Source organism: Melozone crissalis, unplaced genomic scaffold, assembly GCF_028551555.1.
Source record: "Melozone crissalis strain CALT ecotype California unplaced genomic scaffold, PUWL_Pcris_2 ptg000027l_1, whole genome shotgun sequence".
Lineage (NCBI taxonomy): Eukaryota > Metazoa > Chordata > Aves > Passeriformes > Passerellidae > Melozone > Melozone crissalis.
This window is the reverse complement of record NW_026535805.1, coordinates 53,853,104-53,873,889: the sequence shown is the minus strand read 5'-3', so window position 1 is coordinate 53,873,889 and position 20,786 is coordinate 53,853,104. Positions and strand designations below refer to the sequence as shown.

General features: G+C 40.5%; 1 protein-coding gene across 3 annotated transcripts in view; it reads left to right on the top strand.

Annotated features, from left to right (window-relative positions):
- KLHL29 (kelch like family member 29) overlaps window positions 1-20,786 on the top strand; it is a 387,532-nt gene that overhangs the window by 317,913 nt on the left and 48,833 nt on the right. For all 3 annotated transcript variants that reach the window (XM_054279557.1, XM_054279555.1, XM_054279556.1), the window contains 2 exons: window positions 13,321-13,520; window positions 20,274-20,533. In XM_054279557.1, the coding sequence (XP_054135532.1) occupies window positions 13,321-13,520; window positions 20,274-20,533 (460 nt within the window). The remainder of the gene's footprint in view (window positions 1-13,320; window positions 13,521-20,273; window positions 20,534-20,786) is intronic.

Genomic DNA, 20,786 nt, shown 5'->3' with positions numbered 1-20,786 from the left:
GGTAAACTGCTCTGTTATGAACTTAGTGAAAACAATAGAAAAATTAAATTCCTAGATTTTGTGAAAGCAAAAGCCTGGTTTTTAGCATGTATTGTCTTTTAGCTGCCCACATAAGGCTTGCATGCATTACAAGAAAAAAATAGTGGAAGGTTTAGACTGTTTGCTAAACTCACCACTTTTTGCCTTCTTTCACATCATCAGCAGCAGTAAATATTCCAGAGGTCAATTTGTGTCCACCATCAGGTCTCTCCATCCCAGTTGCTTTCCATATATAACCTCAGCTGCACACATGTAACCTTGATGGAGGCTAATGGAGTTGCACAGGTGTATCCAAGGCAAAAATGCCTTTATTACTGATGATGATGCTTGAATAAGAAAAAATTCAGCTTGATGTCAAGTTGAGTTTGCAAAACTGTCAGGTGAGAAAACTAAATATTCACCTGTAAACTGAGCAAATGTGTCTTTGCGAGACAATAAACTCGGGGCTATGGGGTGGAATTTCTAAAGACTTGCTTTTTGTAGGATATTTGCAGTGTAAAACCTTGTCTTTTATGAAACCCCATGGAAGTCAAGGGCTCAGATTGCAAGAGGCACTCAATTTTTTGTGGGATCATGCCCTTAATAATACACAATCATTATAGTTCATAGAGTTAGAATGTTTACAGATACAATACATCTAGAATCCTCTATGATATTTGTTAGCAGCTCCTTTGAGGCAGCACTTAAAGCTTTATGTGATTTATATTGCACTCCTTGTGTTATTGTAGAAATCAAAACAAGAAATGGCAGTTTTTCTTAAAGAATAAAAGAGATCTCTTTATATTAAATATAATAGAAAGGCCATTTCAATCAGTGCAAGCCAGGGTTAAACCCTAGTGTCATTCCATCCACAGGCACCGATGTGTCACCAGAAACATCAATGAGAATATGATCTATTCATGAAGGTACTATGCACCTCTATAGAAACATGCAGAAATAGAATCTTTCAGAGTATTTACCTCAGCTTATTATTTGCCACGGGCTGGTTATTATTAACCTCATATTCTGCCATTGATTCCACTGTGTGTTCAAGTTGGTATCTGATGGTAGAATAGCAAGTAGTGTCTCAAAAGAATAAAAGAGAAATGTTCAAAATCAAATAAGATCAATTATTTCCTTCTCAAAATAAAACCAAAATACAGATAAAAAACATAATAGAACTAGAGTTATTGCTCATCTTGAGCAAGACTATTTGATGAGAATTAGTCATAGCAGGGAAGAAAATATGTTATTTTTATTGCACTGATAAAAAGATGATAGCTAGGTTTGATTGTCCAAAACAATTGTAATGTTATTTACTAAACAAAATTGGTAATGGGAGTGCATTTTGAAACCCCTTTAGTTTCTCAGAAAATGGCTAATTCTGTGCTAAACATTCTGCTCCTCATCCAGAAAATTCTCCATTCTATGTGATTTATCTTTCAAATATACGAGCCCTTTTGAGCTTGGTTTAGTCCAGTCCTGAGCCTGAGCTCAGCACCATACCAGGCATCTGTTTTGGAAACAGGTCATCCCTGTCAGTAGCTGCACAGCACTCAAACCTAAGCCAGAACTTGGTGTTCATCTCCCTCCCAACTGCAATTGACCATGGAAAACAATCTCAACCCTTTTTAGTGCAGAATCATCTGAAAAGGATCATGTGTATTAGGAACAGCAGGTGTGAAATATTCCTGATACCTGCTCCACATCAGTGCGCCCACAAAGGGCAAAAGGTGAGATTCAGGGGAAGGGTGAGGATCCATACAGGACTACTGCAGTATAGGGCTTCAGGAGAACATGGATGATAAACAGCAGCTGGACTGGGGCACTGTCCCCTAAAGGCCATCTGACGTATTTTGAGTGCACTGCCAACCTGTTTGACTTTGCTGACTCCAGCCTGTTTGACTTTGCTACTCATGGAATCAGCTATCTCAAAACAAAGGCTTAATTTATGATACAGACAATGAAAAGGAGAACCTTGAAGGCTTCCTGAAGGATCTTTTTCTCCTAATTCTGATTCCTGTGTGCAGATAGAGCCCGTGGATCAGTGAAAGGTGTTTATGTCTTGTGTTAACTCACCAACATTTAGGTCCAAGGCTGGTGTCTAAGGCAGGTGGAGTCTAATCTCACCTACTTGACTGTTACTGCAGTCTGCAGAGAGGGACACAGGCCTGTCCAAGAGACAGGACCTCTCCCCAAAAAATAGGTGTCTAAGAGATGAAGTGAAGGAGGAGGCCATCCCCCTTTCCTATAAAAGAGAGGGTGATTTGCATAGACAGTGAACTTACAATGGGCGTACCATTGATTCCCTCAGGGGTCCAGCCTAAGCTGGCTGTCTGGGCTTCTCTGCAGCTGGGAGGAAAGATGGGAATGTCTGTAGGATGATAGATCCCATCTCACAATAAATAGCACTATTTGCCTTCTGAAGTGCTAATTTTTCATGACCCAGAGAGAAAGACCAGTCACCCAGCCTGAATCATAGTTAACTAAAAGGACGTGAATGATTTCTTATGGCAACTAGTGGTTTTCTTAATGGCACATATTTATGCTTATATCTGTACACAGAAAAAAAAAAAAAAGGAACAGATCCAGACCCATCAAAAAACGCATGTCCAAAAATGTGCATCTTGCAGAGCACAGATTTTCTTATTTAAAACATTCTTGGTTTGAGGGAGGAAAGAAATGAGCTCTGTTTTTGTATCTGCCCTAGAAGAAATGGTGGAAGGTCGGTGTGGGTGTATGTAGCAGGAGGAAGGAACAAATGGAAAATCCCACAAAGAGCCATCTTTTTTATTTCCAGCTGTATTTGGGATAGACAAATGCAGCTGCTGAATAACTGGAATTTCTGATATTTCCGTAACAAAAAAGTGTTTCACCGGAACATTTTAATTTGCTACTTTCTTCTTCTTAACCCAGAGTACTGGAATCTTTACCAAATATGACATTATTAATAGGAAGCAATTGACATAAAAGTCTCTTCTTGGCCAAAATGCTTGCTTTTATAAGCAAGCTTTTACAAGTAGATTTCTCTCTGGTCAGTCTCTAAAGATACACAGATCTCCTACAAGCTTTATCTTTTCAAGATTAGATTTTAATGATGCATTCTAATCTTTAAGTCATCTTGGGTGTCTGATTCCACTGGCTTAAAGTGGAAGTCTTAAGTCTTATGTACAAAGAGATTCTGTCACAAGAAGCAGTATTTTGGATGCATTGTAATCTGGCCCAGCTATGTTCATCCTTCTTTTCCTACAAAGCAGACCCAGTGACTTCACGGCCAAATTGCTTTTCCACAATACTCTGCCTTTTTCTCAAGTCTTCAGATTTTTGATTTTCTTTTCTAAAGTACTCTCTGAGGGCTTGAAGGCAGGGCAGGAGAAGTAAAGCATTTAGGGTGAGAAGACCAAATTCCTCTTGCTTTACACCTACACAGAAGACGAAGATGTCATTCTGCATTTTACACCATTGTGTGGAAAGGAAGCATTTGGATGCACAACAGAGAAACCTGCCACTATCCATCTGAAACAGCCTGACAAAACTGCAAAAGCGTTTAGGTGTCTGGAAAACAGACTGTCTGGTTTGTGTTTACAGTCTAAAAAGCCCAAAAACAGCAGGATGAAAGAAAAATCTACTCTTAGTGACCTCTTCATGTTTTCCTGCTTATTAAGAGTCTTGCTTTTAACTCTGGGAGAGAAGCAAGCAGCTTTCCACATCTGCATACTTCAGCTCCATTGTAGAACAGAATGAATGTGGAAACAAACTATAGCACGTAGTTGAAAACAGAGAAATAGGGAGTTAAAGATACAATATTTGTTTCTAATGCCAGGAGGGGTACCTTGTGCCTGGAGAAAGAGCTCCAGGAGTTTCTGTTAAACCTTTTAGACCAGGAGAATGGGAGGTCGCATGGGAGTGTAAAATATCCTTCACCCCTTACTGAAAGGGGGCAGGTGTAAATTGTGCTGTGGACAAGGATTTTCTCTTAAATGAGGCAGTGATAATTGCTGTGTGTTGGGCTCAAGATCTTGGCATGGGACAAGCCCCCTGCTCTCAGTGGCCTGTTTCCATGAGCGCTGCGCTTGCTCTGCCTGCCCAAGCAGCCACCTGCCCACCCCTCAGAGCTCCCTGCTGGGCTTCAGATTTCTCAGCTGCCAGACCTTGGGAAATGTGTTTTCATCAAGCAAAAATGTATGGTGTTCTACATAAATGAATGGCACTTTACGAATATTCAGTGGTGTTCTGCACTGCCACACAACCCATCCCAGGTGTCACAGCCTGGCTGTTTCCTGCCCCGCACGCATGGCTGTGGATTTGGAGGGTGAGTGGCTTGGGCTGGATGCCACTCTGCAAGGAGGGGCAGAGCAATGTGCCCTGCTCTGAAGAGAAGCCCTGGCAAGGAGGACAGAAGGGCTCCTTTTCAAGCCTTGAGATGCAGCACAGAAATTAATCTTCTGCTTGTAAAATTCTGCCCTGTGATGGCAGCTGTTGAGGCACTGAGCAGATCCCTGAAGCTCTCACTCCTCTTCCTCGCTGACAGCATCTCTGTTTACTGTAGCTGGGACTTCTTGCTCCCATAATTTCTAGACTCAAGCGCAAATTCTGCAAATCTTACCCAAGGAATGACACACTAATCACCTCTCCTGCTCCAGCTCTACCCATCCACAAGCCACCCAGCTGTCATGCAACCTCTCTCAAGATGCCAGTGCAAGTGACCTACCTGTGTTTGCTTACATCTCACAGCCCTGCCTAGGCTTAACTGTTGTTAAAATACTGGGCTGAAAGAGAACAGTTATCTAAAAATGTGCAGTTCAAGATAAATTAATCAAAGAAAACAAAAAAAATCTTCCACAGCATAGTAACAGGAGTCATATTCTTGAAAACTGTCATTTTGGGGGCAATTCCAAAAGCCAGTCGTGCCCTAAAATGAGGGTAACCAAATCTCCAACTCCAATTTGCTTGTAGGTAGCTCCAGGGATCAGTAGTTCACTCCTTTCAATTATATCATCAAGGATGAGCCACTGCTGGATTGGAATAATGAATTTGAATTAATATGACCAGGCTATGATCATATCTGATTGTGTTGCCCTCATTTTGCTTGCACAGTGCTGAGCTTCAGTGTCTGAAATACTCACAGCAGTTCTGCAGGGTGGATGGGCTGGGACTGATGGGGTGAGAAGAGCCATGTGCCCTTTCCTGCCTGTGCTGTGGCCATAGGTGAGGTGCTTCATGCCTTTCATTCATTGATGTCTCTGGATCTATAAATACTGTAGAAAAGCACTAGCAACACCCTGTAGCTGAAGGAGAAAGAACCAGTGCCGGACAGAATTAATTCTAATTACTGTAATACTGATTGGGATCCTTGGGCACTGTCATAATCATAGTAGTCGTAATAAATAATAATGGTGGTTATCATTATTTTATTATTGTTTTCCCTCTAGACATTGCAATGATGAGAAAGAGTCTTGGATAGACTACCTAGATAATTACTTGTATAAATTTCACCACATTTCTAAGAAATAGATTTATTAGCTGCATGCCAGCTTTGTGCTAAGCTAGTTTTTGATGGTGTAATAAATATCATTAAAAGAAATCAGATAGGAGTTGAGTAAGGGTTTGAGCTTTAAGGTTGATGAGAATATATTTTTTATTCTGTCAACTTACTTTTAATCTTCCTTCCTGTATAATCCCCCAGAACCTGCTTGCATCTTTTATTTACCTTTAACAAATAGTAGCTCTCACCCAGGTTGTTTTGCCACTGAATTAGGCTGCCAGAGATACTTGCAAACAAGGTAGATCCCACACTATTAATAAGTTGTCCCAGTTTTTTTGTTTCTCTACTACTACCTTGTGAGACACAGTCTATTCTCAGTCCCTAGGAAGAGTCTAGGTCATGAAACACTGTTCTTCCAAGGGCACTTGCTATTCACTTCTTCATTCACTTTCCAGTCGTTTAGGTCAGCATCTTCAAACTCGTCATCTTCTTTCTTAAATCTCAGCAGGGAGCCAGATTTGTGCCTCTGACTGTGATCCCCGACACCGTAGCGTTACAGGCTGCTGCTGATCCTGCCTTTAGAAATGGTCCTGGCCAAGCATTTAGATTGTATTCCATCAGTGAATGGCATTAAGGGTATATAGGGAACGTGGCTCTTTTGTTTGCTTTATTTTATTCTGGCCATGTTGTCCGTGAACAAAAGCGTTTGCTCTTAATCCCATTGCTCGTCTTGGTTTGTAATGATCATTTCTGTGATGGTGAATTAGCAGGAGCTGCTGGTGCGTGCCCGAGTTCACAGCCATTAATTTTCCTGATTTTCTTCTGATAGAGCAGGTGCAAACTGGCAGCATTTGACCCTAATAAGTTACACTAGTCTTGCCAGATTTTGTTTGCCTGGAACAAGGAACATTATTTGTATCAACATCCTGATAAAAAGTGAGCAAATGGATTTGTTGGGCAGGTAAATTTTCCTGACGAATTTGCAAGCCTGTGTTTAAACAATGTAATTTATTTAATCTTGTGATTTTACTAGTTCTTTATTGTAATCATACAATAGAACCATTTCAGTACATGTTTTCTTCTCTCATGAGACAGATGGATAGTGACTGAGGCTCAGAGATAATGTTTATCTACAAGATAGAATAACGAAGGCAGAGATTTGCAAGTTAATACATTTTGAGCTGATAAAAAAATTCCAAAAGAGAAGCAATGCTGGGGTGTAGTTTTTTTTTTTTAATCCTGTTTAATAAAACATTCAGTGACTTATGACATACGTATTGCAATGATGTTGCTCTATAAATGTCCCTTCCTGTCATCATTTACATGACTGATTACCTTGCAGCTGCATAAACTTGTATATCTTGGTAAATAACCTATTACCTCAGTATGCACATGTTTTTTGCTGCATGTTGGGGAAATATATGTTGTATGTTTGGGCATCTAAGCTTTTGTACCTCATGAACCCATAATTACGATAAATCAAGATATTCAGTACAAAATACAACTTTCTATGTAGAGTGCTGAGTCTGATTTGTACATAGCTGAAGGTTGGCTATAATTCAACATTTCTTTTCTGCTTTTTCCAAAATACGTAGACATACTGGTTTTGAACCATTAATCACTCTGAAGATGATAAAAGAATCAAATAGTGGACAGTTAAAATGCAGCATCATTGCACTCTCTTCTTTGCCTGAAGTTTCAGTGCTTTAAGGATTAAAGTAAAAAGTTAAAGTTCCACAATAAACATGATGTTCAGTCTAAGTTGTGTCAACTTGAGCAGCAGTTTCTAATGAGCACACAGCTAACAGACTCTTAAGCCTCATGAGAAGCTGTCTACCCCAGTCTGCAGTCCTTTCTTTAGTAATCAAAATAATTTGACAGAGATAAAAAGAAGTAGCTTTTCTTTGGTTAAGTGCTTCATCTTACACGAAAATCTTGTATTTCCTGTTTTCTGGAGTCCTAAATACTGTCCAGGGAACAAAGCAATTTAATTTGATTATTTTATTGTCCTGTCTATCTTGGTAGAAAATATGTAGCTCTCTTATAATGGGAACACAATTACTTTAGGGTAAGCATTTATATTCCTGATTATGAAAACAAGCCAGCAAGATCAGCATGTTGAGCTGATAGGGCAAATCCTGGGAAGACGTTGGGGTGGAGATACCAAAAGGCAGCTGGGTGATGGGACAGGCCATTGCTTTGGTCCATGCAGGGAGGGATCAGCCCCTTCAGTCCAGGCTGGAGCTGGAGCTCCTCCCTGCTGCCAGCAATCCTGCAGCCTCCTGTCAGCTCATACACTTGCTTTTAGTGGATGAGATTCAGATCCCTGAGTTGTATAAAACCCTGACCCATAGATAGTAAAAGACAGCAGGTTTTTTTTCTTACACTGCCAGAACGAGTGTGTTCTCCTATTTCTTAAAGATAGATTCTGAGTGAAATATGAACAAAATTGAGGTTATATTATGGAGGCAGCTCCTTCCTGCTGTCTCCTGCTGGGAGAAGTAGGTAGTGGCAATAGGCTCACAGGTGGACCTTGGAGAGGAAAAATGAAACAATTACACACCAAGTCCCACTTGTCCAGGGAAATAACAGTTCTAAGTGTGTCTTTATTTTAAATGTTAATCATTTATTTCAGTGCCCTTTTGGAGCACAAAGCTTAAATATACGTCATACCTCTGAGTCTACGGCATGGTGAGTCATATGGCATCGAATGTAAATAGGTGTCACAAACTCTGTCAGTCCTCCTGTTCTCAACCAGGCAGCCTGGGTGGAAGCTGAACCAACTGTTCCTAGGCAGTAATGTACATTTACATAAAATGTTTCACATTTTTCATGTTTATTCTGTGCAGATGGCTCCATTTTGAACATCCAGAATTTGTTTTGACTTTGTGACTGTAGCTTGTAAACAGAGCGTTGGCTGGCATCTGCACTGGGTATAGGTAGCTTTTTGTATTTGATCTAAAATTGAGTGAAGCTGTAGCCAAACCATTAGTCAGTCAAAATAATGTTGCAAGCCAGTTAAAAGCAGCATATCCAAACCATGAGGGAAGGCTGAATGAGAGGCGGTAGCGCTGTCCATAAATTGACAAATTGATGTGCTCACGGTGTTTCACTTACACAGCTACTTTATCCAGCCTCTCAATGTGGCTTTGCAATTCAAGGCATCTCACTATTAAATGTTTTGAACAGAGTCACACAGACGTTCAGTTATGGGAACGTGTTGATACAAATAATGCAGGAAAAATGCGTAGATACGCATCTATTTATAACTCAAGATGCAGAAAACTTCAGTTGCATCACTATTAAACATGAAAGCGATATGGCTGATTCTTGTATGTGTGTATTACATGTTTGGAAATTATTTTCAAGGACAAATAAATAGAAAAAATGTAGATTTCTCTACTTTTTCTTTTGTCAGTTTCACTACTAGATCTTGCAGATGAAGTATTAGGGTTATTTTTCTTGCTATCAGGTATTTAAACATTTTTTCTCTTTCCTATATATTAGTTAACAGAAAGAGACACTGATTCTGATTTGTTATTTGAGAGTGTAATCAAACCATCTTTTGCTTTTAAGGGCTCCCTGTGCCTTTGTCTTCTCTAGTTGAAGCAATTTAGTTGAAGGATAAGCAGCCAAACTATGTTCAAAGGCATTCACTTGATTTTGTTGGATTTAATTATTCCAGAGAATGCAGAATATTTTTCAGTAGCTCCCCCCTTACCATTCAGAGCATATCTGTGCTTCCTGCTTATCTGCAGGTTCAGTTCTGCTTGCACATTGCTCAGGTCTATCACCTTGCTGGAGAAATACATGATTTGTAAATCTGAAAGAATTCCCCAACAGCTACCATAAAATTAAGCTGTTAAAGAGCTCTTGGAGCTTGTTTAAATGTAGACCTAAACAAATCTCTTTGCTGTTTAGCTCAAGATAAATCTTTTTAAAAGTCGTGTTCTAAATCACTTCCCAATTTTAATGAGTTTATATATCAGCCTTTGCCAGATTTTTACTGTAGCTTTTCTCCAAGATTATAGCCATGATAAAGTAAGGACTAAAATTGTTTATTATATATTATTCTTCAGAAGCACAACTTTTTCCCCCAGAGGCTGTTGGGAGAGCTATTGATTTTCTGCCACAATGTGAAATGTGTGACCTTTATAATATGAGCAATGATTACAAGGCCAATAAAGTGACATCATTCTGTTTAAACTTTAGAGTTCGCCGGGCAAATAGCAGAATGTGCCACATTTAATGATGTCCATGGACGATAAGGGTGCTTTGACTGGCTTCAGGTGAGACTGAAACATGAAGGAGGCAGGCTCTCAATCCCCAAAACACCTCATGTTTGTTTGTGCCAGGGATTGGGGAACAGCAGTGTATGTACCAGGTAGAACTGTGACTTCTCCCAGCTCTAAAGGCAGGAAGTCAGGGCTTTTCTGGTAACAGACTTCTCTGAATGTTTGCATTTACTGATGTCACCAACAAAACTCCTCGTGTTGTGACACATGATGAGCTATTTGGGGAACAGCTCTATATATTGCTACAGATTTTCCCAAATCCACTGCATTTGCAGTTACAGGACTAAATTCTATTCTTGTAATATGGCTTTAGCCACTTCATTGCAATTCCTCTAGAGGAGCTAAGAGAAGACTCTGTCCCAAATAAATGAATTCTGACTGCACAGGGCATATACATTCTAAGATTTGTGAAAACAAGGAACACAGAAACCTTTATTCAGGCTTTGAGGGGGATGCTTCAACCTAAATCACTGAAATAATTTCATAAAGAAGTCTATGGAATTTCCCTTTTCAGTGACATCAGTCTATTTCCTGACGTTATCTTCTTCTTATCCTTCAGACATTTAATGTTTGATCCATTAGGGCCTGCTTCAGCCAATTCCCTGCCCATTCTCCAGCCTCTACCAAACCAGATCCCTGGCATGGAAGCCGGGGTGGCTATGATTTCCCTGTGCAGGCTGAATCCAGCCTGTACTCAGTATTTGATCCAGCCAAACTTTGATGGAGCCAAAGGGCTGCATGCTTAGAAAGCACAAGAAAACAGCACAACACATTCAAGACATTTCAGAAGCAGGAATAGGGATAATTTTCTTTCCCATTTCTGGCTCATTGTGTAATATCAATAATCTCTGTAGCTTTGTATTATACTTGCCGTAAGTGGCTCTAGTGATTGATTAAACACCTTAGCTTTTCTTTGGCATTTAATCAATTGCAGCAGCAGTTTATTGCTCGGTGTATTACAAAGTAAAAGAGATTATTACTTAATTATTGTGAAAAATAACAGCTTGAAGTTGTTGCTAGCATGGGTATGTGTCTGTGCTGACATTGGTATCACATCATCCTTTCCTTGGTGCTCTTGGTCTCCACACTGGGTGCAATTGTGCGATTCCCAGCGGATCACACACGGTCCTTCCCATGGCTGGCACCAGCACAGTGCAACTAGTGTGATTAAATAAAGAATTGCTTATGGTAGTCCCACAGGACAAAGAGCCCGACTCTTGCTTGCTGGGTACCTCCAAACCCCCCTGAAATTTTAGGTGGTGTGTTTGTTAACCAGCCCATGTGAAAACGAGCTCACTGTCAGGTACAAACCACTTCTGGGAGCAGTTCAGCAAGAATTACATCAGTACCAAGAGGTATTTGAGAGCCCAGAGTGCAGCACCAGGTGTACCTAAACTGGAGATAAATCAGATATGGGGCATATCATTGGGAGTGTGAGAAAGGAAAAAATCCAACATTTTGCGACATCCTCTTGAGGATCTAGGAAATGGCAACTCTTCTGTTTGCCACCAGAGGATTTCTGCCTCAGATGCAGAATTGAATTCATATGCAAGAGTTCAGAAAGAATACTGTGGTGTGATAAAGCATAAGGATTTAGGGTAGCATAGACCTCTGTGCTTGTAGGGGTACAACAGGTATCACGATCAACATGTGTTCTTAGCATCTACTTGAAGCTAACTTGAAGGTCTAACCCATCTATATTGCCACGAAAAGGGACAGTTCAGTATTTAGAATTTTAAAAATGGGGTTTAATTCCTTGGTTTACTCCTGACTCTGTGATCATAGTCAAGTGATTTTATCTCCTTGTACCTCAGTTTCCTCCTGTGAATGGGAGTAACCATTGTCCACTACCTTAGAGAAAACTAAGAAATTAGGCACTGCTAGCTGCTCCTCCATTGAAAATGAAATCTCTTTAAAGTTTTGAGCCGTCCGAGATTCACATGAATTAAAGTTGTGCCCTTAACTTGACCAGGGCTGGTCAATGAAGGACCAGTGACAAAGCATCCACTGCAAATTTTAAGCATTTTCCCAAATGATTTAGGTGGTTTTGGGACAGGTGGTTGGGGTGTCATGCGGGAAAAAAACATGAACCTCATGTGTTGTTTATTTTTCCTCTGTGATGGCAGTAGAGGTCTGACCATCACCTTTCTAGGCATCTGTGTGAACCCAGGAGGTTGGTAGTGCTCATGGTAGTCTCTGCTCACGCTTCAAGCTGGCATTGCCTGTGAGTAGTGATGCTGTGGCCAGTCCATATCTGTCGCGCTGCATCGTGTGCCGGTTTTGTGTCACTCGTGCCATGGCTTTTGCAAGTACTCGAGCAGAACTGGAGCGAGCAGACGTTGACTGTCCAGTGACAAACAAAAAGCTCATGTTTCTTTGAGAAGGTGCTGGATGGTCCTAACCATTAAAAGAGTTTATTTTCTTACTCCAACAGATTTCCCCTCCCCTCCTTGATGTTACCAAATTTATCATCACTTTTGTCTTTCAGGTGTAACCTGTCTTTAGTGTTGCAGACACATCAGCCATGCATTAAGAACTGGGCCCTTACTTTATAATTCAGTATGACTTTCTTTTTGTCCAATAATTTCACAAGCACTAATGCACACTTCAAATGCAGGAGATACTTTGATCCCCAAATTGTTCAGCACTTCATGCAGGAAAAACCATAGGCCACAGTCATGAAACTCCTAGAGGATGGCTGCTGGCTTCCTGTGGCAGAGCTGGTTGTTGTTTTCCCCCCTCTCCCTTCTTTGCTCTAACCATTTTGTCTGTCTAGCTTGTCTTGTATTCAGTTTTCAAAGCAATTGCCATGAAGGGCTTCCTTTTTTTAGTGCCTAAAAGGGAACAATAGATTTTTTAGAATAAGCATATATTATATTTGATATGGCCGTCTGTGTACCACAGATATCATATTGATCATATCTGTAATTTAATATAACATACTGAGAAGTTCAAGCTAAATAGAAATTAGTAATTTTTATTACTATTTTTTATGAAAAGGTCTTTAAATGTATGCTTAAGTGTACATGACATCTAAAGTTATCCTAGTGCTGGATTCTTGAAAATGTAGATGACCTTTTCTCTCGAAATTGGAGAGTGGTTTTTCCTTAACAGTTATATTATGCACAGAAGATGAGATGTTAACCAAGATGTTAAAATGTATTGTTTCCCTTTGAAAGCTAATCCTGTTCCTCATTTTCATTAATGTTGAATCATTCATTTTCCTTTTTCTTTTTTTTTTCTTTCTTTTCCTTTCCTTTTCTTTTGCAACTGTTTTTGCATGAAAATGCAAAGTAGCAATAAAGATTTTTCGTAAGACTTGCTTTAAGACTCTTCTCTTTCAGATCCAGTTAAAGTTTTTAAGTTCAGTTATTTTAAAATTCATATTCTTCAGTTCCGTAAACAAAAATAATGGAGAAATATAATGAGGTGCAAAGCGATTTTCTAGCCCTCACTAATCAATAAATGCCAATAAAATGGGGATGGTGTAATGTCCATAATTTAATTGTCTGCTGTTACCAGGTCACCACGAGACAGCAGCAGAAGCGGGGAGAAGCTGGAACTGGCCATGTCCAACCTCACTGCGGATGTCCTGGAGTTACTCCTGGAGTTTGTTTATACAGGTTCTTTGATCATAGATTCAGCCAATGCAAAAACACTACTGGAAGCTGCTAGCAAGTTCCAGTTTCATACTTTCTGTAAAGTCTGCGTTTCATTTCTAGGTAAGAATCATTGCATCTAGTGAGCTTTTAAAATCTTGTGTTAAGTTTTATAAACCTGTCTTTGAACAACTCTTGAAAGATAATGAAGAAACCCAAGATGAAATAGAGTAAAATAAAGTAAAGCAACATTAATTTGGTTTGTGATTTGAATTTCCAATGCTGACATGATGGCCAATGGAAAATGGTCTAGAGAAGTATAGTTTGTTGCTTGAGTGGCAACAGCTTTCACATCTTCTATAACCTATTTTGTTGAATCTTGTTCGACTCTTGGAATCTTGGCGACATTTTGTTTCCCAGAGGATGGTATGTGCATTGATACCAGGCTGTAACACACAGGTTACTTATAACTGTGACAGCATATTTTGGGTTCTACACTAGGCCAGCTTGGTCAAACACCAAAAGAGTTTGGAGGTGGGCTCCAGTGGAGGAAGAACTTCTGCAAATCTGCCAAAAAATTAAGGACTGCATTGCAATAGCTGCAATTTTCTTGCATTTGTGAGAAAGTCCTTCTTTACATGTCCAGTGTTCCAGATTGAATGTTCCTGGAGTTTGTTGCTACTTACAGAGCTATGGCCTAATGTCATCACAAAGGTGGGTAGAAGGAAAGGTTGCTGTGCCCACTCCTGTAACTGGTGTGCCCTGTGTGTGCAGGGAGCATTTGTCTCAGTGAGGGTCTACAGAGCAACATCTTTGCCAGTGCCTCAGTCCATCCTCTCATGGCCACAAGAAATCCATTCTTCTTGCCAGACTTACCATGTCATCCTGCTCCTTCCACTTTCTCTCTGCTTTCCAGCAGAGGGTATTTCAAAACAGTCCAAGATTTCCAGCTCAGCTAAACTTTACTGGCCAGAACAGGAGCCAGACAGACCTGGCATGGCAGAAGAGGAGGCACAACTGGAGCTCAACTGAAACACGATGGTTCAAATTCCTGCCTGTACCACAAGCCACTCCTTCACTGTCATAGCTGTAATATCAGTTAATAAGACAGTAATAATTTTAAAATTAACATAAATTTATTAATACCAAAAAATGCATCTTGATTTTATATGATGTACTTCCCAGGTATAAGTACCAGATAACCTTTCTTGACATCTAATTTCTGCTTGGGCTTCCTCAACTTCCATCTTGGTGTGGGAGGCATCTTTCTCTTTGAAGCCCAAATAAATTGTAGGTTTTCCCAGGGCAATTCTCATTTGAAATTCACATCTACTATTGCAGAATGTGGAAAATGAGACTTTAGAAAATTTTATGCTCAAAAAACAACAAAAATCTCTCAAATGAGTCAAATTTACTGTTGTGTTAATTTTCACTGCTGAGCCAGCCTACTGGCAAGATGAGTGGTGTGACTAGGCTGGTACAATGCAGGCATCAGTAAAGAATCCCTGGCATTGTAGTCTTCTTTCCAACTTTTTATATGCCCCTTATTTCAAAGTCTGTTCTAAAATGGGGAGCGTACTGGTGATGTGAAATTTAGGCTTTGCAATCCCACCATGTAGACTGTGCAATTTGAATGAGGCTCTGGCTCTGGCATTGCTTGCTCCCAGCTTCCCTTCACCAGCTTCTTACAGTGATTAGATCTTACAGCCTTTCCAGAAATACAGGATGTGTTTAAGTTTTGATAGCACTGAAGATTCAGCCACAAAACCAAAATACATTCATTTCCCTGAATCACTGTGAGAGTTCTCTTTTCTGATAGTTAATATTTTAATTCAGTGAACCATGTTATGGTGTGAAATAGTAGAGTTGGTTATAAGTTCAGTGATATATGGAGAGTCACTGGAACTTTGTATTCTCATTTGGAGAATTCACAGAGTGTAATTGCTTATTTTTATTTATAGCTGTGACTTGATTGCACTACAGAGACAGCAGAGCATTTGCCATCTGAAAAGTTTAGGGGAAAGCATTTTGTCTTCTCTGTGGCTGTGTTTTTATTTTTCACCTCAGACACCTCTGTGCTATACAAAGCAAAAATATGGTAAAAATCAGGGGTTTTTTTCCTGCAGGGCTTCTGGAGGGTTGACCAGTATAAACAGTGACTTTTTCCCATTAGTGCATGTCTAAATAGGGAGAGAAGGGAAGTTCAAAGAAGTAAAAGACGCAAAATATTAAGTCTGTTCAGCATAGCACAACACAATCTCAGAGGAAATTCGGGTCATCCTTTTTCGGCCATGAAGATCCAGGAGCATCCTGTCGTGGTGATGTCCAAGCAGCTTTTGTGTCCATACTGGGCCTCTCAGCAGCCTTGGGAAGAGGCATCCCAAATTTTCTTGCACTTTTTGGTGAAAAGATGTGGCAAAATATGTCAGGGAAGTAGTTTCATTTCAATGGGAGATTTCTTAGCTGGCTTCCCTGGGATAATTATAGCCATGTTCTCTCTCTTCCCCACATGCTGTCTCCTCACCTTTGTGTAGACCATGAGAAATGAGAACAGTTTTGTGCTGACTGATGCAATGATGGTGACAGGTTCATGCAGGCACCATATGATAACTGGGCAAATGTTTGCAAACTGGTCAGGATATCATAGGTATTTCCTCCACCCATATGTCTGGAGACTTGAGCCTTTTTTTTTTTTCCATATTTGTTTTTTGCTATCACCTCAGTCATGGCTTTAATTGGGTTTCAGGTGATTCACCAGTATCATGGTTTCAGTCCATGGTGCATGGACACCCATCACGGGAGGAAACACATTCTGAGCTTGTGAATATGAACACATACTTCAGCCTGCTGCTGATAAAGTAAAAGTATTCATCCTTAAGCGTAAAGAAGCTGGTGGAACCTGGTAGTTTCATGGGCCAGATTAGGAAAGAGCAGGAGCTCTGAATTTTCTTAGTGTCCTGAGCAAAGAGCACAAAATCAATGTTTGGAAAGAGTATTAGAGGAAGCAATGAGAAAAAACTGAACAATATACCAGTGATGGGACCTGCATTCCTCAGGCACCTGGGGAAAAAAGAGGCCTTTATGGTCTTTAAGAATTCAAGAGAAAGTACTATGGGCAATTTTTTTATTCATCCAAGGTGGACAGTTTTGATCCAGCTGGAGACCTGCACCGCCCACCCCTGGAGAAACCCTAATATATGCACTTCATATAAGCTATGTATCAACTTCAGCTATATCTGGAGATGGGAAGAAGCAAGAAGACTCTCACAGGGAAGGGAAATATTTTGGACAATTCATTAGACAATGAATGCATCTGATAGTCTTCCTCCTAGCCCCCATCTCCACATGCTTTTTGACATTAGTAGGAATACCTGAGGAGTAAGTTTCCTATCAGAATGTACACAGAATTATCACCAGGTGCACATTTGGTGCTGTTTTAATTGATATCCAAATCATCATCTAGAAAGTGTGTCTGAGTGAAAACACAGTGCTTAATGCACACAAGAGGGGATTTGCAACCACCACTGAGTTTCCATCATACTGTTATCACAATCTCACTGAGTAACCCTTCTTGCATACCGTTTATCTCTGGTGTTATCTCAAGTCTCCCCACTCCCAGAAGTGCAGTTAGAGCAGTCTCATTGGCTGATTGTCTCCTGATGATGTGCACAGGATCCTGCTCCAAAGTCACATCTAACACAGTTGACGATACCAGCTGTTGATCTGCATTATTGTGGCACACGTAGCAACAAATATGCTATCCAGCACTGTCTCAAACCAGAGAGAACCAACTAGATTGCATCTGATATCCCTAAAGTCCACTCATGACTCTGTTATAAACTGTCCTTGAGCATTGAGAGTAGCTTTGTAGTCCGCATTTGTGTTCTAAAGAGACACAAGGTGAAACTTCAAAAAAATGTGTCGTTACAAGCCCAGTGTCACTGTGGCAAAACAACAATTATTGTAAACATGCCAGTGTCCAAAGGAACACAGGAGCAGGCAGAGCAGAACTGGTCCTTAGCTGGTCCTTCGCTGTCTTTGTCATGCCAGCATTGACAAGTACCCCTGGACTGCAGTCATTTGGGATGAGCTGTATTATATGGCAGAAGTCTATGTCTGAGTAGTCATGTCCTTTGTAGCCAGTGAGTAGTAACAGACATTAGTAAGGCAAGGTTCTGCTCATTCTGGAATTGTCATCCAAAATGTTACCAGATTAATCCAGAATATTACCAAATTGTTACTTGGAATTGCTTGTTTATGGGTGTGCAGGCATATAATTGTGTCATGGTTTGACATTTCAAACCAGGACAAATTGTGAATACAGAGTTGCACGACAGCTGAAGTTGATAGTCAACCAGTCTTGCTGCCAAATTTTTAGTCAGAACTGAAAAATGGGAGGATGAGGTGGTGTCTCTATTTTCATAGGATAGAGATTTTCCATATTACCTACAGCTGTTGTCCCAAAGTCTGTCTTCCTCACCAGCAGTGAATCTCTCTAGTTCACATGCCAGTCCTCATCTTAAACAGATGTTGCTGTGCCCACCTTGCTGTGGTTCTCATCACACAGAAGGGAAGTGCAGAGAAGTGTGTCCTGCACACCAGCCTCCTGCACATCCCCTAATCCCACATCCCACATCTCCCTGGGACCCCTCTCCACAGGGCCTCACAACAGTTCCTGAACCAGACAGGGACATCACTGGAATCCGCCACCGAGGGGTTTCTCAGGGAGGAGGAGGGAGTAAAGCTCCAGGGGCCAAGATGGAGCTGCTTGGACCAGTGTACCAGGCTGCATCAGGCACCCGGTGTTGTTAGAGCTAGGGAAGCTTGTCCAGATCAGAATAAATCAGTTGTGAGCAGTTTTTTTCTGCTGCACACCACGGGCTCAGCTGGAAATGTTGTGAGGATCTCTCCTGATAGAGGCAAAACCAGTCCTCTGAAGAGAAAGACTTGAAAGTCTTTACCATGATGTGCTGTTAATGAGTTCAAATTGATTATTCCCTTCATTATTAACCCTGTGAGGATAAGGTGGAACAGTGGCAGATTGGCCTTTGACTTGATCGTTTGCCAAGAAATTATAAGAGTTTTGGGCTCTGGTAGATGATTACTTTACCCCAAGCCGTATGTACACCATGAAACTGTGCCAGCAGACAGAAGCAAGGAATCTGGAAGATGTTTGTGGTCTTTTGGGGGGCTTTTGTGGTTTTTCTTTTCTTTCTTTTCTTTTCTTTTCTTTTCTTTTCTTTTCTTTTCTTTTCTTTTCTTTTCTTTTCTTTTCTTTTCTTTTCTTTTTTCTTTTCCTTTCCTTTCCTTTCCTTTCCTTTCCTTTCCTTTCCTTTCCTTTCCTTTCCTTTCCTTTCCTCCCCTTTCCTCCCCTTTCCTCCCCTTTCCCCTTTCTCCTTTCCCCTTTCCCCTTTTCAAGAAAAAAAATTGGTACCTTTGGGCTTCATAGCTATCAGTTTACACCCCATCTCTGGGCAGTCTTTGAGTGACAAAATCTACTGACAGCAAACAGTGCTGCTGCTGCAGTCAGCTTGAGGAAATGGGCTCCTTGGAGTCAGTGCAGTCAACTGATGCAAAATGAGATAACCTAGTTTTGAGACTGCTGGATCTGAAAAAGAAAATAAGAAGTGTTGGGAGGGGAAGAAAGCAAAACAAACCCACAAAACTCCTAATCTCATGTCAGGTTTAAAAAAAATAGGAAAAGGTGGTTCATAATCCCATTTTATTAAAAGCCACATATAGATAGTGTGCAGGTTTTCAATCTGCTGAAGGCAGACACTGGGTGTAGGGAAGAATCCCTGAGCGTTTCCAGCAGAAGCAATCTGATGAGAGTTTTGTTTGAAGAGATATGGGGCTATTGCACATTCCTGTCCATTGCTCTGTCACAGTGCACTAGGATATGACACTGCCAAATGTGATTGACTTCTCTGACAGCACCGGAGCCTGCCACTGGTACCCATGCCTTTGTGATCTATTGCAGTCTCACGCTTATTACTTTTTTCTTTTTCAGTTCTATATCTTAAAATAATATATTCTTCTTATTAGTAGTGGCTTGGTTAACCAAAGCTGCAAAGAATCTGAGAGTTCCTCTTATAAATGTCTAAAATTGGTGGGTTTTTTCTTCAAAATAGCTGGAAAGAAAAAAAAGTACAGTCAAATGTATGGTGTAGCACACTTCTAAGGCAGAGCTACACACTGTGCTGCTGCTTCTGTTTGCTGGGAAGGAGATAATGCTGTCTCCTCTGTGCATGATTTTCTTTGAAACCCACTACACAACGTTTAACAGAAGGCGTTAGTATAATCTGTGTTTTGCATAAGGGATGTCATCACATTCAGCAGCAACAAAGTTCCTTTGAAAAAAAAAAAAGAGAGGGGAGGATTTTTTTTTTTTTATTTGAAGTAGCTTAGTAGCTGAACAGGGCAAAAATTATCATAAAATGACTGCAGCATTCTCAGAAATGTCCTTAGTGCTGTTTGCATTTATTCTTAAGTGTCTGCACTGGCGTTTACATCTTTGCTGCTCCTTAAAGCAACATTGTAGGCGGTGGGAACAGCAGCAGTCTCCTGGCTGGGTTCCCATTCCTTGGGAAGCCCCAGATACTGTTATGTCAGTAGGTTTCCCCAGTGCTTTGTGGAGGCTTACACAAAAAGCAAACTCAGAAAGTGCATTTCTCTGCCCATCTCCAACTCACTTTTTGTACTTTAAACCCCAATTCCAAATTAACCCAGGGTGCTGCTTCTAGTTAACTCCCTGAAATTAATCAGGGTTGGAGGTTTGTCCATGACACTGATTTTTCTCATGATCCTGTAACAAATGTGAATCTTGCTTTTAATAATTCTCAATTGCCTTTTTTATTTGTTTTTTGCCCTTTTTAGAAAAACAGCTGACTGCTAGCAACTGCTTAGGAATATTAGCCATGGCTGAAGCCATGCAGTGTACTGAACTATACAACATGGCCAAAGCTTATGCCCTGCAAATTTTCCCAGAGGTGGCAAACCAAGAAGAGATCCTTAATATCTCCAAAGATGACTTCATTTCCTACATGTCCAATGACAGCCTAAACACCAAAGCAGAGGAGCTGGTGTATGAAACAGTGATAAAGTGGATTAAGAAGGATGCCGCCATCAGAGCTCAGGTAAAAATAATCTCAGCAGCCTCACTCTGCTCCATTTCCATTAATGTCTCTTTTGGAATAGAAACCATCTTCATGCAATTTTAACCATATGAGTGTGTGGGAGATGGGATGGGCAGTTCAGATTAAAAAAAGGCAAAGGGAATGCAGGCTATGCACAAAATGTATGTAATTTAAAAATCTGATCCCTATATCTGATTATTTAGAATGAAAATCTCATTTGTGACATGCATGGTACAAAGTTGTTGACTGGAGG